The sequence below is a fragment of the Populus trichocarpa genome, chromosome 3 (assembly GCF_000002775.5).
Source record: "Populus trichocarpa isolate Nisqually-1 chromosome 3, P.trichocarpa_v4.1, whole genome shotgun sequence".
NCBI lineage: Eukaryota > Viridiplantae > Streptophyta > Magnoliopsida > Malpighiales > Salicaceae > Populus > Populus trichocarpa.
This window is the reverse complement of record NC_037287.2, coordinates 10,010,000-10,024,992: the sequence shown is the minus strand read 5'-3', so window position 1 is coordinate 10,024,992 and position 14,993 is coordinate 10,010,000. Positions and strand designations below refer to the sequence as shown.

The 14,993-nt window shown below is 36.3% G+C and overlaps 2 protein-coding genes across 7 annotated transcripts; one reads left to right on the top strand and one right to left on the bottom strand.

Moving 5' to 3' along the window:
• The first annotated feature begins 650 nt into the window (after positions 1–650).
• On the top strand, positions 651–1,650 carry LOC7461954 (uncharacterized). Of its 3 annotated transcripts, XM_024597564.2 has the most exons (4): positions 651–761; positions 864–970; positions 1,111–1,265; positions 1,356–1,650. In XM_024597564.2, the coding sequence occupies exons 2-4, from the start codon at positions 896–898 to the stop codon at positions 1,489–1,491; spliced, it is 366 nt and encodes a 121-aa protein (XP_024453332.2). In that variant the 5' UTR covers positions 651–761; positions 864–895; the 3' UTR covers positions 1,492–1,650. The 3 variants fall into 3 exon arrangements, with proteins under 3 accessions (XP_024453332.2, XP_024453331.2, XP_002304254.2); XM_024597563.2 differs by having other exon boundaries at positions 687–970; XM_002304218.4 differs by having other exon boundaries at positions 695–970; positions 1,111–1,235.
• An 807-nt stretch (positions 1,651–2,457) lies between these two features.
• On the bottom strand, positions 2,458–12,319 carry LOC7461953 (1-phosphatidylinositol-3-phosphate 5-kinase FAB1B). 4 transcript variants are annotated; one of them, XM_024597560.2, is made up of 12 exons: positions 11,845–12,318; positions 10,633–11,510; positions 9,334–10,077; positions 8,863–9,016; positions 8,365–8,709; positions 7,124–7,996; positions 6,717–7,048; positions 6,228–6,351; positions 5,983–6,153; positions 3,834–5,339; positions 3,295–3,561; positions 2,458–3,144 (listed from the first exon to the last, which is right to left on the bottom strand). In XM_024597560.2, exons 2-12 carry the CDS (start codon positions 11,247–11,249, stop codon positions 2,818–2,820), a joined length of 5,460 nt encoding a protein of 1,819 aa, XP_024453328.2. In that variant the 5' UTR covers positions 11,250–11,510; positions 11,845–12,318; the 3' UTR covers positions 2,458–2,817. The 4 variants fall into 4 exon arrangements, with proteins under 4 accessions (XP_024453328.2, XP_024453330.2, XP_024453329.2 ...); XM_024597562.2 differs by having other exon boundaries at positions 10,633–11,005; positions 11,845–12,314; XM_024597561.2 differs by having other exon boundaries at positions 9,334–10,074; positions 10,633–12,319.
• Between the last annotated feature and the right edge of the window lie 2,674 nt (positions 12,320–14,993).

The window sequence follows — 14,993 nt, the reverse complement described above, 5'->3', positions numbered from 1 at the left end:
CCCCTAAACCACAATTAAGTGTTTTGTTTTACTTCAAGTAATTTTACTATGCAAAAAAATTATGAAAAGATCCAAATATTTTTTAGTAAATCTAAAATGATAAATTGATCCCGTGAAAAGATTATTTTACCTACAATATCAGATATATCATTTGTTTTCAAAGATAAATACATAATTTTACTGTTAAAAAATAAATACATAATTTTTCCAATCAAAACTAAATCTGCCACTGAATTTCAATACTTTTACCATACCATTGTTTTTTTTTTTTTTAATGTTGTACGCAACCTTGTATATTAATTATTGACGTCTCATTTATGTTTCTTTCCTTTGACTTTTTTACCGTATTCCCTTGTCAGCCCATGCTTGGCAAGCATTTTAAAGAATAAACATTGATGGGATGCACATACATAGATCCATACGTATATTTTTCCAGTGTGCTCCTTAAATAATGTCGCCTTCATCAAATACGTGGGGAGAAATAAAGAAGCTTTATTAATGTGAAGCTATGAATAGACCCACTGACCAACGGATCAGAAACAAGGTAGCATGCATCACCCAACTATAAGACAAATCAAGGGTTCTCAAATTTCACAAGCTACTATATATATAATATAGTATATATGTTACCTATGTATTGCAAGCTGACAAGACAACCTGACAATAATTCAATTTTATATCCTTTTTCGACGTACAAAATACTCTACAATATCAAAAGATACTATTCTATTCCTACAAAGCTACAGCACCTGGAAGAAGAGGTAAAAACTCCTTTTCTTTCTCATCTTCTTCCTGTTCTTCTAGCATATGATCAATGGCTGAAACATGCTTTTCTTCTCCTCACATCCCCTTTCAAAAATCAGGACCTGTTTTGAAGACTGCAAGCAAATCTCGGATGCTTAAACAGAATAGTCATGTTCTACTCAAGAAAGCACCTACACTTCTAGTCAGATACTCCTTGAAAGACAAGGTATTATTATTCCTGTACACTTGTATCTTGTCTTACGTGTTTCTTGTCATTCAAGATATAAACATATGCAACTGAAGGGAAGTGAATTTATGATCATTGAAACATTGTTTGTTGATGACTTTCTGGTCAATTTCTAACAGGTTTTCGAGAATCAAGCTGAGGGCATAGTTTGTTATAGAGATGACAGTGGGGAGATAATTTGTGAAGGATTCGACGAAGGCCCTCGTTTTCACCAGCCTCTTCCAAGTTCATCATATCATTCAAGGTTTGATTTTTCTCACCCAAGTAGCATACTGTAACTAACCTCTCTTTGTTGTTTTAGTCCTCCATTGTAATTTGATACAAAAACATTATGATACATAAATAATACCTTGATTGACTTTAGGGATGCTGAGATCATCAATCTTCTTAAACAAGGATTGCATCAGATTGTTAATGGTGGCGAGTTTAACAATACTGCCAATGGTGTTATTGCTGTGCAAGAGGACTGCAATCAGAATGGTTTCAACAGATCTTGCTGATCAATGACCACCTCTTGTAAATTCCAACAAAACTGAAAAGAAAAGCACTTCTTCAATCACAAAATGTAAATAGCGAGCATAAAGCACTTGTCTCTACGTTGAAGCATTTCCTTCTTTCTCTTTTCCATTATGCGTTATCAATGTTTCAGTTTTCTCCCATTTGCTTGCTCTTTTTTCCTTTTTTTTTTTTTTTTGAAAACATGTCACCGTAAAAACAAACATGACCGGTATTCACCTCATCCCTTGGTATTTCACCTCAACGCTATCATTAAATTGACAAAATTTGCCAAAAGTGAAGCACAAGAAACGAATCTTAGAAAACACAGGACATGATTCTTGAGCAAACAACTCAATCACAACCTGGTAACTTTCAAGTATGTTGCAACTCACGTTCATTGACGTACCAAAAAATTATAATGCAAAAAATGAAAAAAGAAATCATTATTCCAAAGCATAAGAATGGCCTTTGCACAAAATGCTTTGCCAAATAAACCAGGACATTCATCATGGAGACAAAGTAAACTCATTTGTTATGTTAGAAATCAAACAATTTGAATATCTAAAAAAAGAAAAAACCATGCATCAGAGCATCTACAGAAAGATTTGAATATGCTACTACCAAGGTAGAATGATGAAACTGTGAATCGGCAGATCATTTGGCACGCAATTACCAAAACAGAGCTCGTTACACCCAACGTTCAACTTGCAACACATTTATTTAACTGGCTCTATTTCAGTAAAGTAATCTAAAGGGTCATTATGCTACAATGCAGAAAAAAGGCGCTTCGATCCACAGAGATCAGAATGGCCAACGAGGCTGGACAGACATTTACTGCCAGACATATCCCTATTCCCACCTCCTTAATTCCTCACAAAGTACTAGGCTACCTTGAGTCTTTTCAAGGAAAATCAGCAAATGTGAGAGAGAGAGAGAGAGAGAGAGAGAGAGATCCAACCATGGAAACATAGACCAAAAAACACTGAATATGATTGAGAATGAATATCAAAATCAGCACTAAAATACAAGACATAATATTAATTCGAAATACATATACAAGTTGCAATGCTAGGATTTTTTTTTTTTTCGATTTCAAGGAAGGTCATCCAATATTATACCCCCAACCGAATCTCATGGCTATGACAGCCTTGTTCTGCATTTCCTAACAAATAATTATAAGCTTCTCTTCTTAACTAAAGTTACAGTAGTAATTTCTATAAAACAAAAATAAAAAATAAAAAATGAAAGGAAAAATTAAGAATGAGAGAAAAATTGTGGGAAGATCCCAAAATTCAAGTTTACATGTACAAGAACACGGACCCACAATATCAGTCAACTGAAGTCGCACCTTGTGTGTTCTCTTCGCCAAAATCAGATTGGGATTTACTTAGAATGATAGTGGGAGGGGACCATTGATCTGGGACCATCAGAAAATAGGTCGTCATCGCTTTCCTGAACCTCTTCTTATATTGCTTCGGAGAAATAACAGTTGGTGAAGCATTCTTTGGACCGCCAAGTATGCCTGAAGCCTTGACCCATGTTTCCAAATGCTTGTCCCATGTATACTGCCTCATGAAATCAATTATCCCAAGTACTAACTCGTGCTTCTCTTCATCCACCCCAACCAATAATGAGTAATCCATTACATCAATCGACTGCAGTTTTGCAACAATGACAAATTAAAAATGGACAACAGACTTTTCAGATTCAAATGCTGAATAACCAAAGCCAGCTAGATACTTTCGATGAAAAAACAACATAGATATTTAAGGAAAGAACGAAAGAAACACAGATTTGAAACTTACTGCAAGAAAAGAAGTGTCATTCCAGACAGCTCTTTCCAGCAGCCGCTTTGCCTTGTTTCCCACAAAAATGGGAGAGGTCGGCATTGCTTCAATCAAGTTCTGATCCAGCAGAACCTTGTTGCTCCCACTAGAATCCGAATTATACCGTGACCGGGAAGATCCTTTAAGATCATAAAGGCGGGTCACTTTCCTCCTAAATAGAAGGTTTTCCATAACTAGAACATCCATCTTCGTTTCTTTCCCACCTTTCAGAAGCTTCGATGTAACCTTTCAACATAAAAAAAAAAGCAGCAATAAGTTGCCTGCAACATATTTAATAATTTGTATGAAGTTCATGCAGGATCTCCATCATTAGCTGCAAAAGTGACAAAGGCTAGGATTCTCAAAAGTTTTACTCCTTTCAACCACTTTTTACAGCTATTTTCATAGGAATGAATGACAGACAACATAAAGACAGTCTATAAAAGAGTTGAGAACTTCAAAAACAAAAATCAAGAACATTTTAGCCTAGTTTGCATTTGAGTCTCAAGAATAAGCACCTGATAAATTCCCAAAATCTTTGCCAGGCATGTTGGACTTCTTGAGCTAATTGACTCAGAGAGATACTTGAAGTAAGCAGGAGCAAATTTTATAAACGACTCCAATTCTGTTTTTGTGACTTGTTTGATGATAAAGCGATCATCCAAGGTTTTTGCAAAGAAGACATTGCTCTTGCCACCTTGAGCTCCCCACTTCTTACAACGACTAAGAGACCTTATATAATCAAGTTCAGATGGACAACATATCCTCCTTAAGGCTTCAAACCGTTTTGCATAGTAGCATGTCACGGAATATCTTGCCTTACCAACTGGGCTGTCATCTCCAAAAGAAACTCTGGCATGCAAAGCCTTTGTGTAGGAGAGTGGGTCCAAAATCAAAGAGCCACGTGATCCAGACATGGATAAGATGCTCTCATCTGTAGATCCAAAACTTCTATAAGAATCAAAACTTGTTTCATCGAAAGAGTGGAACATCGTATCAGATAAACTTGAGAATGGACTGAATTCTCCAGATTCTTTTACTCTTTCCCCCTCATCAGTTAGCTGGGCATGATATTCTTGCGATACTAAAGCATAAGATATAAGACTTGTGGGTTCATCGTCGTATACAGGAATGACCGTGTCATTCACACCCACAGGCAGAAGCAGCCTAGCCTGATCTTGGAGTTTTAACTTCCTAAAGGATGAAATATAGACAGGGTTATACTCCCTCAGACTATCAAGCTTCTCAGAGCTTGTTAAACAATTATTGTTGAACGAACGATAGAAATTCAAGAAGGGCATTCTTAGCCAGCTCATAGAATCTTCCATGTTATCAGGGTCCTTGGTAGACAATGCAGGTGAAGGAGAATAGCACACTTTGGATCCAACTTGGTCTTCGACATGGCCCTCCAAACCTACCCCCTCCAACCCTACAGCTGTGGTTGAAGACTCTTCCATAGCTGAATCAGAAAGCCTACTATTATCATCCTTAAATGTCCCACTTCCAGGTTGATTCTCACCTGTCCATGCAGCATCAAGGGTATCTGATAGATTTGCCATGACAGGATCCTGTCCATCAGAAAGGGTCCTAAAAAAATTTCCACCAGATTCCTTAATGTCAGATAGATCACGGGCAGGCATAGCAGCAAAAGGATTAGCTTGGCCTCCTTTTCCATGACTGGGACCTTGACAAACAGCTATTTCTTGACCAACTGCATCACATTGGTTTGTGTTGCTACCAAAGCCTCCTTGCTGGTTAGAGGCTTTAAGCAGCTTGGCATCAACATTTTCCTCAATGAGCTTATCACTATTAGCTGGCCCTAGTGGTTTCACCTCCTGTCCTGAAGTTGAGCTGTTTGAACCATCATGGAAGCTGTTGTTATCTAAACTGGCTGCATAGACCAGGCGGTTGTCCCACATGTAAGACTGGAATAGTAACTGTCTCCGCAGTCTGTTGATCTCAAGAATGTCAATAACAGATTGCCCATTTTTCAATTCCTTGTTCAAGACTTTGTGGAGCGACTCCTGAAATAATAACGAGGACAGTTTAAACTAAAAGCATTTTTCTACAATACTTTCACACATAAGAAATTGAGAAGAAAAAATTCTGAAAAATTGTAGAAACCACAAGATGCAACAGATTTAATATTAGTCCCAACTATATGCACTTTTTTACACACAATTTGATAAAAATAACTGTGAGGAAAAAAAATATTTCTAAGAGAACTTTATAGAAGCCAGAAGATGCTTTCCGTAGTTACATGGATGTGAACTACAAAGGCAGACAAGATAATTCACAAAATGAAAAGGATAAAAAATAATATACTAATTCTTTAAAAACACTTTTTACCAAATGACAACGCCTTTTGTGTGTAGAGATTTGTTAATTATTCTATTCCATAATTGTGATTCTATTAAAAAAAAATGTGGCAATATTCCCATTCAATGATTTGAAAGCAAATTTCAGCAAAAGTTAAGTATCTCTAGCATTACATAAATTAAAATTATTGGCTTATCCTGGTTACAGGAAAGTAACAGGATTAGGGCAGAGTTTGTACTTAAATGTGACTTAAAGAGTCCCTATTCACATGATAAGTGTCCACAATGGCTCACATATGATGCTTGTGTAACTAAAGACTAGAAGATCAGCATGCATAGAAAGCCTCACCTCAAATTCCGCCTTCTCCTTTTGCAACATCGATTCAAATTCTGCAATTTGGCGTCTTGATTCAGGGAGTTTCATGCCACTGTTATTTTGCTCAATCTTACATCGTTTCTCTGATATTTGACTAAGAGCATTGAGCACTTCAGAAAAAAGAAGCTCTGCCTGATTGACCACCTGTTAATAAGACAATTAAATCACCCATATACAGGAGTAAGATAATGAAAAGTCCAAAAGGGGGATCACTGCACCTCATCTGTTTCTTTCTGCGTCCACTCTTGATTCTCAGAGCTGAAATCAACTTTCGCGGGTGGAAGGTACACAGAGAGAACATTAATCGATGCATATCGAAAGCAAGCAACCATTTTCCCGAAACTGCACATGTAAAGGCAGTGTGAGAGTGAGAAGACTTGTTTACAAAGTTGAATGCCTCCTTTTCTGCTCCTATAGACTAGCATTCAATGTCGAATGGACATACTTAGGCACACAAGCTTGATACATATAGATCAATAAATTCAGTAAATATACAAGAACATTGAAGAAAGCAGTATTTTAGCAGATATAACCCGACATGGTCCTGACTGACATCTTGCTTAATATTGTCTATAAAATAATTCTCAGTATTAGATCCTGCATAAATGCCATGATTGCTTTATTTTCACAACATGTAGTGACTGTAGACAATATGAATTCGTATGATTACTTACAGCATAACATGATGAAGAGATTAACAAAATTACCCATAGAAACGAAGACAATCCCTATGGAGAGAATGACCACAGCTTGCCACCCTGCTTGCAGCTGCATGATTTGAAAAACTAAGCTCCAAAAATTTCCCAAAAGATAAACCCCAGGCAGCATCTGACATTACTACTCTACGAGTAGCCGGAGGAAAACGATTGATCCGCGGACACATCAGGCATCTGTGCCACATCCAGATTTTTCCATCCTTTTCACCTGGTAAGAGTATTTCCGGTAGCTTCTTAACAGATATAGTGAGGGTTCCTTGCCTGTGAGTATAACAATGAACATGTGCTTCTGATGGCATCTCACAAGAACGGCAGCTGTAACTCTGAGAATAATTAATCTGTCAAGTTCAAAATGTAATAGCTGTTTCCACATAACAAATTTGAGAGAGAGAATTTACCTGGTCAAATAAATGGTCCCGCAAAAACCGACCCAAAGGTTTGTCAAAGTTCCCATAGTATTTGAAACGGATGAGATGGGACCTCTCACAGACAGTCCCCTTCCATACACACCGGGAAGACAAGGAAACCAAAATGCTCTGATGATCAGAAGGAGAGGGAGGAAACTCTTCTTTTAAAGGTTCTGACTCTTCAAGGTTCCTTCTAGAATCTTGTTGTGCAGATGATACCTCTGAACTGTGTGGATGAGTTACGATTATTTCATTGAAATCACTCTGGGAAACGTTCATTGCAACACCATCTGAAGACCCAAAACTGTTAAAATTAAGTTGATCAACAATGGCAGCCAAACCATTATTAACCGGAGCAATTTCAGCCACCAGAGAATCTCCAGAATCCATTTTGTTTTTGTCCTCAAATGTTTGGTAAGAATCTGATACAACTTTCACCGTATAAGGAAAAGCAGAAAGAAATTCAGTTGAATTGAGGCGACATTGGGTGAATTCTGAGGATTGAGTGCTGAGACCATCTGCTGCTTGTACTTTGTCAACAGATGAACTGATTATGGTTGGGACCAGACTAGCAGTAGGGGCGCTATTGGATCTTTGTGGTTCATTGCTAGATTGCAGTCCTTGAGGTTTTTCATTGGCAGCAATAGTGAATCCAGGTACAGTTGATATGGATCTCTCAATGCTTGATGGTTTATCTGGAAGTGCAACAGTTATTGGAGAGTTCAACGGGAGTTCTGGTAGAGTGGCTCCTTCATCAGCGAGAAAAGAAGTCTCCAAAGCCAGGTGATATGCTGCAAAAACACCATATTGGACCACGTGTTTCACTTTCTTCAACTCATCCCCATTGGCGCCTCTAAGTAAAATCTGGGAAAACAGAAATGAAAGGTTAAATACAACTTCCCAGCAATGAAATTGAAAGCAGCCTGCAAAATCAAAGAACTGTTATATCAATGACATAGCTAGTAGCTACAAAATTTGCACAGGTGCATGCAGCCGGGACCACCACCCATTCCATAATCCAACCAAGATAATTTCCTGAACAGTAACTCTGAAATTTTTTTCAACTACATTACAACGTGTAAAATCACCAGAGCAGATATAGCATCAATCAGCCAAAAAACAATGCAATTCAGAAACCTAATTAAGTGTCCATCAAATCTTTTAACCTCAGCAATTTCTTGTAAAATGATACTAAATACGGTATTATCATCATCTAAGTTTCAGGGACTTACCGTAAAACCCAATGGCTTTGGGCAGCCTTCAAAATACATTAATGTCTTCACCAGTTTTTTCCCACTATGCCCAGCAGTACCAAGATCTTCCAAAATTCTCTCCACATGGAACTTCTCACAGTACCCCAACTTTGGGGAAGAGAGATGATCAACTGAAGGAACTATTTGAGCACCTGTACAGCGGGCTATACGTTCTAAAAGTGGCCTCTTGATATTAAGAACAAGAGATATGTCTTTAGCAAGAAGGTATTCCTGTGCATGTCGTGATACTGAATTCTCCACTAAAAGGACATCAGGGTTGTGTGCATCTATCTTTGCCACTGCCATCTTCAAATGGTCCATTTCCTAGATAATGATACAAAACTAATAAGAAATCAAAAAAGAAAAAGAAAATAAAAATAAAGTTCAAGCAAAAACACACAATTGCTCTAGCACATTGAGAGCAGTGAGGAAGAAACTAAAGCATGAAGGCTGAGAAGAATGTTTAACAATCAGAACCTGCTGTAATAGAGTATCAAAACTTGACAGGTGATTAGAAACTCGCTGGTATTCAAGAGCCCCTCCGAGGATCAATAATCGAGGTTTCTCAATTTTTGAAGTCATTCGACGATGAGCAATGTTTTTCTTACAAACAACTCCTCTGACCACCATACTAGAAGAAGATAAATCAAATCAAAGCAGGTAAAAGGAAACTTATAAAAACTGCAACAAGAAAATCAAAGCGGGTAAAAAGAAACTTATAAAAACTGCAACAAGAAATGCAGACAAAAATAAATCCACTTTTAAAAGAAAATGCCTTTTAGAATGCAGCTATACAAACTTAAAACAAGCAAGTATGAAATGGCATCGCAGCCTTTCACCATGATCATCAATGAAGCGAGAAATCCATATCGAGGAGTTATCTATAAAAAATGTGGAACAGGGTGGCCTATAGATGGAAATGGAAATGAAAATGAAGGTAGCAACTACCTCTCACAGTGACGTCCAGAAGCAATGCATTTTACTTTCACATATCCACCAGGGTCCATTCCTCCACCTTTGCTTGTATCTGGCTTTAATAAAGTAGCAGCCTCCCATGACAAAGATGTGATGATCTCCAACCAGCTCTCTTTATCATTTTCATCTCCCACAGGAACATTCTCAACCTGTAACAGTTGAGATACCAAAGCCCTAAAATGCCCATCAACCACATTCTTCATAACCTTCTTGCGCTCCTCACCTGACCTATCTCTGTTGCGAAATTCTCCACTTCCAAAACTGCCGGAGGCACGTAAATATCCCCACTCTCCAGCAGCATCCTTGTCGTCGTCATCATCTTCAAATAAACCAACTTCCCTCTCATCTTCTTCATCTTCTGGCTCTGGAGGGAGCCAGAGCGCTCCATTGTTCTCAAAATCCACAGGTTCAGTGTCACCATCTTCTCCATTATACATAGAGGAAGGTGCTTCACATTCATCATCCATCTCATGTTCATCCTTTTTCCTTAGCTGTGACCTTCCTTCCAAATTCTGTGAACCAAAACTGTGGTTTAATGGAGAACTGCTTAAACTTTTTGGGTCAATAGTTTCTCCATCAAGATGACCCTTGTGAGATCCACCATCATTACCCATGTCATCAAACTCAACTTGACGATAGTAATCATTGACTTGTGGAAATTGCCTTGTTTCAGAATCAGACCGATATGCACCATACTCGTCATCATCATCATCACTTCTGGTGCCAAAGCAGAATTAAGGATTTAATAATTAATAGCTAAGCATTAAATAACACCAACATCTTACAAATTACTAGTACTATCATGCTTGTAAACAGAGATAAGTCTAAGAATCAAGTCTCTGCCAAGGTTGGCATGCTGAAACATAAGTAAATGATCTTTTCATCTTTGAGTGCAAAAAGGTTAGTTCTTTCAGCTTGACAAGCCATTGCATGTAAACATATGTCAACAGACCTAGGTTGCTGCCATCGGAGCTAAGGATCTTTTATCTTTGTGGAGTAAAAAGAGTTAATTCTTTTGGCTTGAGACGCCATTACATGAACATAGGACAACAAACCTAGACAGCAACATGTAATATTGGATGATCATAAAGTAGTTACTAACCACTATCCTCTAAAAAAATAACCACTCTCACTGGCTTATAAATGGCACATGGATTTCTTCAACCTCTGCCTTGACAAAAGTACACTAGATTGTTATCTTTCTATCCATTTCTGATGCAGGCACCTAATAATAGCTGTATATGAAGTGCTAAAAGGAGATAATCAACAGACCTGTTCATAGAAAATGCATATCCATCTGGAGTTCTATACTCTATGTCAGCAACAGGGTCTTTGCTCCTAGCTGATTCCACTTCCCCTTGCTTATCAGAACTGGTCTCCATTTCAGATACTTGAGGGCTGAGACTGGAACTGGTCTGAGCTTGCTGATTAGGCTTAACTAAGTATGGCATTGAGCCAAGAGTGATGCTACTACTGTTAGCTGTGCCGCTAGATCTAGTGCTGATAAAACTTGCTGCAGAAGGTGAAGTACTAAAATCCAGGCAGGGAACCTCGATTCCATTATCAGAAGTAGCTAAACCTTGCTGCCATTGCCCGAAACAATAATTACACACCCGAATCTTCTCCCACTCTTCCCGAGCAGCCCCTGGATCACAAGATGGAACAGGAACTGAGTTGGCTGTACACTTGGCACAGAAAACTCGGCCACAAAGTCGACAATGATGTCTGCGATTAAATACTGTAAATTGAGAATCACACTCGTAGCATACCCTACAACTCTGATCGGGCATCCAAAAATCCCTTGACACGCTAGCAGGCTCAGAGCGCCAAGGGATCCAGGATTTCAAAAGGCAAATTAGCTCAGAGAACGTCTTGTCAGAAGATTCCATCTAAATCCAATCCTTACTGCCCCGTTCATTATGCTATACTCATTTGACACTCTTAACCAACTAGCAATATTAAAAAAATCTCATCTTCAATTATTCGTTTCATCAAACCAAGAAACAACACCAATTATCAATGTCATCACTAAACAACCAGTCACAAAAAATCCCCCTAATCAATACGAAATTCAAAGAAACCACTCCCACCTCCAATAACCTCAAACATGCAGTTCCAACTTCTTTATCACTCCTCAACCCAAAAATGACCTACAAACAACTAGCCCAGATCAAGAAACACCCTATTCACTCACGAAAAAAACACTAAATTAAAGATACACAGAAGCTCAAAACTGCAAAAAAAAAAAAAACCCTTCCAAAACGATCTCAATCAGTACAATTTACATCAAAAACCTCAACTTTCAAGGGAAAAAAAACCCAACCAGCCCTTTTCAACTAATTTGATCAAATCCAAAACCCCAAACAAAACTAACACGTGTCTGCCTCTAATCTTTCCTTACAGAGAGAAGAAAAAAAGGGTGTGATTGAATGACACAATACAATACCTTGATAGAAAAGAAAATACAGACTTGATTACTATTACCTTGAAAAAGACAATCAACAACAACAGCATAAGATCTTGTTCTCCAAGAGATTTATGACACGTAGTCAAATCAATCCGTGACAAAAAAGGGTAGGTGCTGATTTGCAATAGAAAGGGAAAAAAGAAAAGCCTGGCTGTCTACCCAGATAGCGATTCTCTAAAAGAAGCAATCAGATTTTTTATGATCCTGCAAAATCATCATCATCTATCTCTTCCTCTCCTCTTTCTTGTATTATACATATATAAACAAAGCTGCTCCATTTAATGGCATGAGAGAATAATAAATAATTAAATAAATGAAAAATCAAAGAGCACCTGGAATTGGAAATAAATAATAAATTTGTGTTGAGTATATGATCAAACAATCTCTCTATATCCAGCTATGTACTGTAATTGTAGTTCATTCACATACGAAATTGTATGATAAATATATATATACACACACACACTCCTATCAAATAAATTATTTTATTTTTATTTTTTGAACTTAAGTAATAATGAAAACTTATAAATAAAGGTTTTCCTTTTTCTATGGCTAAGATAAACAACTTCCTGGTTGATAAAAAAAAAAAAAATGGGTTTTTTATTTTAATGACCAGAAAGTGCTGTAAAAAGAAAAGTTCAAGAATGCCCTCAAATTTGAGTCACGGAGGAGAGGAGTGGGTGGGCAAGTGTTAGAAAGATTGTGGATAAGAAGGGATAGATAGGTATTTGGCTTTTGACTCTTTTTTTTTTTTTTCTCAAAACGCGTTTTTTTATTTTTTGCTTCTTGCTGACGTCTTGCAGGCCATTTTTATCTGGGAAGCAAAGAATGTTTGTTTTTTTTAATGCTGAAAATAATAATAATTATTAGTGTCATTATATAGAAACAATTATATATTCGTCCTTTTGTTATCTCATATTCATCAATTAAGTCCCTATCTTTTCAATTTTGTTTATCCCAGTTAGTCCTTGTTATTTTGTACCCTTGATTTCGTAATGTGGCTTTTAAACATACAGATAAATGTTTTAATTTTTTTTTTCTAAACAGCCTCTTTTTCTCAAATTAGAAATATAAAATAAATTACAGTTTAAAACATAATATAAAATTATTTTCTGCCCTTGAAATAATAATAAAAAAAGAAACAGGACTTCAAATCTATTCCTCCACCCCTAAAACTCTCCCTCCTCATCTCCAAATCTCCTATTTTTATTTTTATTATGAAATTCAAGAACATTAAATATCAAAATCATAAAGATGTTTACAGCAATAACTCCACTGACAGAGAATTTGACCTTTGATGATTCCATTCACCAATAGACTCGGGGCAGGCTGGGGGTTGGCTGCATCAACCCGTAAGATCAACCAGGTCTATCCCTAAATATATTTAAAAAAAAAAAAAATTAATGGCATGCTAGAATTAATATCAACTCGAGGGACCAAAGTAAAATATGTCATCAGTTGATCGCAGCTGGATAATCTTGGTTTCATGGCCAAATTAAAATTTAATTTTGGTTTAGCCTTCTTCTTCTTATGTTTATCCACAACGCGTATTTGTGTGTGGGTGTATTTCTCATTTTATAAATATTTTTTTTTATATTATGCTGGCAATAAATCAAATCATAAGAAGTCAGTGCAAACTGACATTTGTAATTATCTGGAATTATAATAGCTGTTATTTTTATTTTATATTAATTACTCCCATTAAGTTTTAAAACTCTATTGATATTTTGCTAAATTCTTAATTTTCAAATTTTATTAGGTTAAATTAGTGATTAAAAAAACGCATTCCTTTCCTTAACTTTTTTTATTCAAATTTTAAAGTTAATATTTTTAAAAATATATTAATTTTTTCTGAATGTACAGAAATACATTCTTAAAATCATATATTAAAAAAAATAGTTTTGATTGTCATTCTTTCGAGGATACAACTCTTCACGTTAATATTTACTATATTTATCAAACGTTTGTGAGAAGTTCACAGCTAAGCAAACGCGTAGCAGATCATGTATCTTGTTTCCGATAGATTTTCTTTTTCCCCTTATAGAGGAATTTATGTTGTTTTGAGGAAATCCCGGCAACTTAACTTATATTCTTATGATTTTCTGAATTGTTTTAATATTAATAAAGTGATGATTATAATTTTAAAACTCGGTCCGGTCTGGCAGGTCGACCCGAGACCTGACTGACCCGAGGCTGGAACTGGGCTGAGTTGGAAAAAAAACAGGGGAAAAAAAAAACCAAGTGTGACCCGGCTGACCCGGCAGGTTGACCCGACAAGACCCGGTCAAAAACCTAGTTGCAACCCGTTGACTTTTATTTTTTTTTGTTTTACTAAAATAATGTTATTTTGATTTTTTTAAAAAAAAATAACTTAAATAACCCGGTCAAAACCTATTGATCCGGTCGAAATTCAGAACCACATCTTGAACCGGACCGAGCCTAAAAATATGGTGATAATAGTGTAAGACGACTAGAAACTAGAAAGTCACAAAATTCCTCAAAATGCCCTCGAGACTAAGCCGAATGTCTTACAAAATTTGTGGGCAAGAAGGGATCTCTGTTGAACTTTGAGGATGTAAGTTAGGTATTGAGTAACCAGTAGCATGTTCTACAAGTTTCTCGTGGAAGTGTTTTTTTTCAAATATTGTGTTTTAAGTATTTTTTTTATTTTTCTTCAAATATTCTTTAATGTGTTTTCTACATGTCTATTTTTTATTCCTGAGTTTAAAAGGAAAGAGAAAATTATTAAAAAATAGTAAAGGAAAAAGAAAATTGTTAGTTAACCAAAAACAATAATGAAATAAATTGTTTTTTGTTTTAATGGATTCCATTTGATAATGATAGTTTTACTTTTACCTTTTGTCTTGTTAGAAAAATAGATCTAGTTGGCCAAATATTTTTTTCAAACTTAATTTTGTATTTTTAGACTAATTTAGAAGTTTTTTAAGCTCGGAGATTAGTTTGCTTAGATCAAGAGAGTGATTGTTATGTGTTTTTAAATTAAAAATAATTAAAAATAATTATTTTATTCTAAAAATCCAAGCTTAATTTCCCAACGTTTCTCTAGTTTATGTTCTCTAGTAGTCATAAACTTGGCATTCATAAGACGCATTCATCTATTATTTTTTTAAAAGGTAGATGATATGTTATAAGCCTCTTGGGTTAG

What these genes read in the sequence shown, in the direction of transcription:
- LOC7461953 (XM_002303295.4), bottom strand. Translation starts at nt 11,249, where the DNA reads ATGGAATCTTCTGACAAGACGTTCTCTGAGCTAATTTGCCTTTTGAAA. An exon ending in CAAAGCCATTGGGTTTTACG is followed by an intron (nt 7,997 to 8,364) that starts GTAAGTCCCTGA and finishes CTGTTTTCCCAG; the next exon opens with ATTTTACTTAGAGGCGCCAA. An exon ending in ATGACACTTCTTTTCTTGCA is followed by an intron (nt 3,145 to 3,294) that starts GTAAGTTTCAAA and finishes GCAAAACTGCAG; the next exon opens with TCGATTGATGTAATGGATTA.
- LOC7461954 (XM_024597563.2), top strand. Translation starts at nt 815, where the DNA reads ATGGCTGAAACATGCTTTTCTTCTCCTCACATCCCCTTTCAAAAATCA. An exon ending in GATACTCCTTGAAAGACAAG is followed by an intron (nt 971 to 1,110) that starts GTATTATTATTC and finishes AATTTCTAACAG; the next exon opens with GTTTTCGAGAATCAAGCTGA. An exon ending in TCTCACCCAAGTAGCATACT is followed by an intron (nt 1,266 to 1,355) that starts GTAACTAACCTC and finishes GATTGACTTTAG; the next exon opens with GGATGCTGAGATCATCAATC.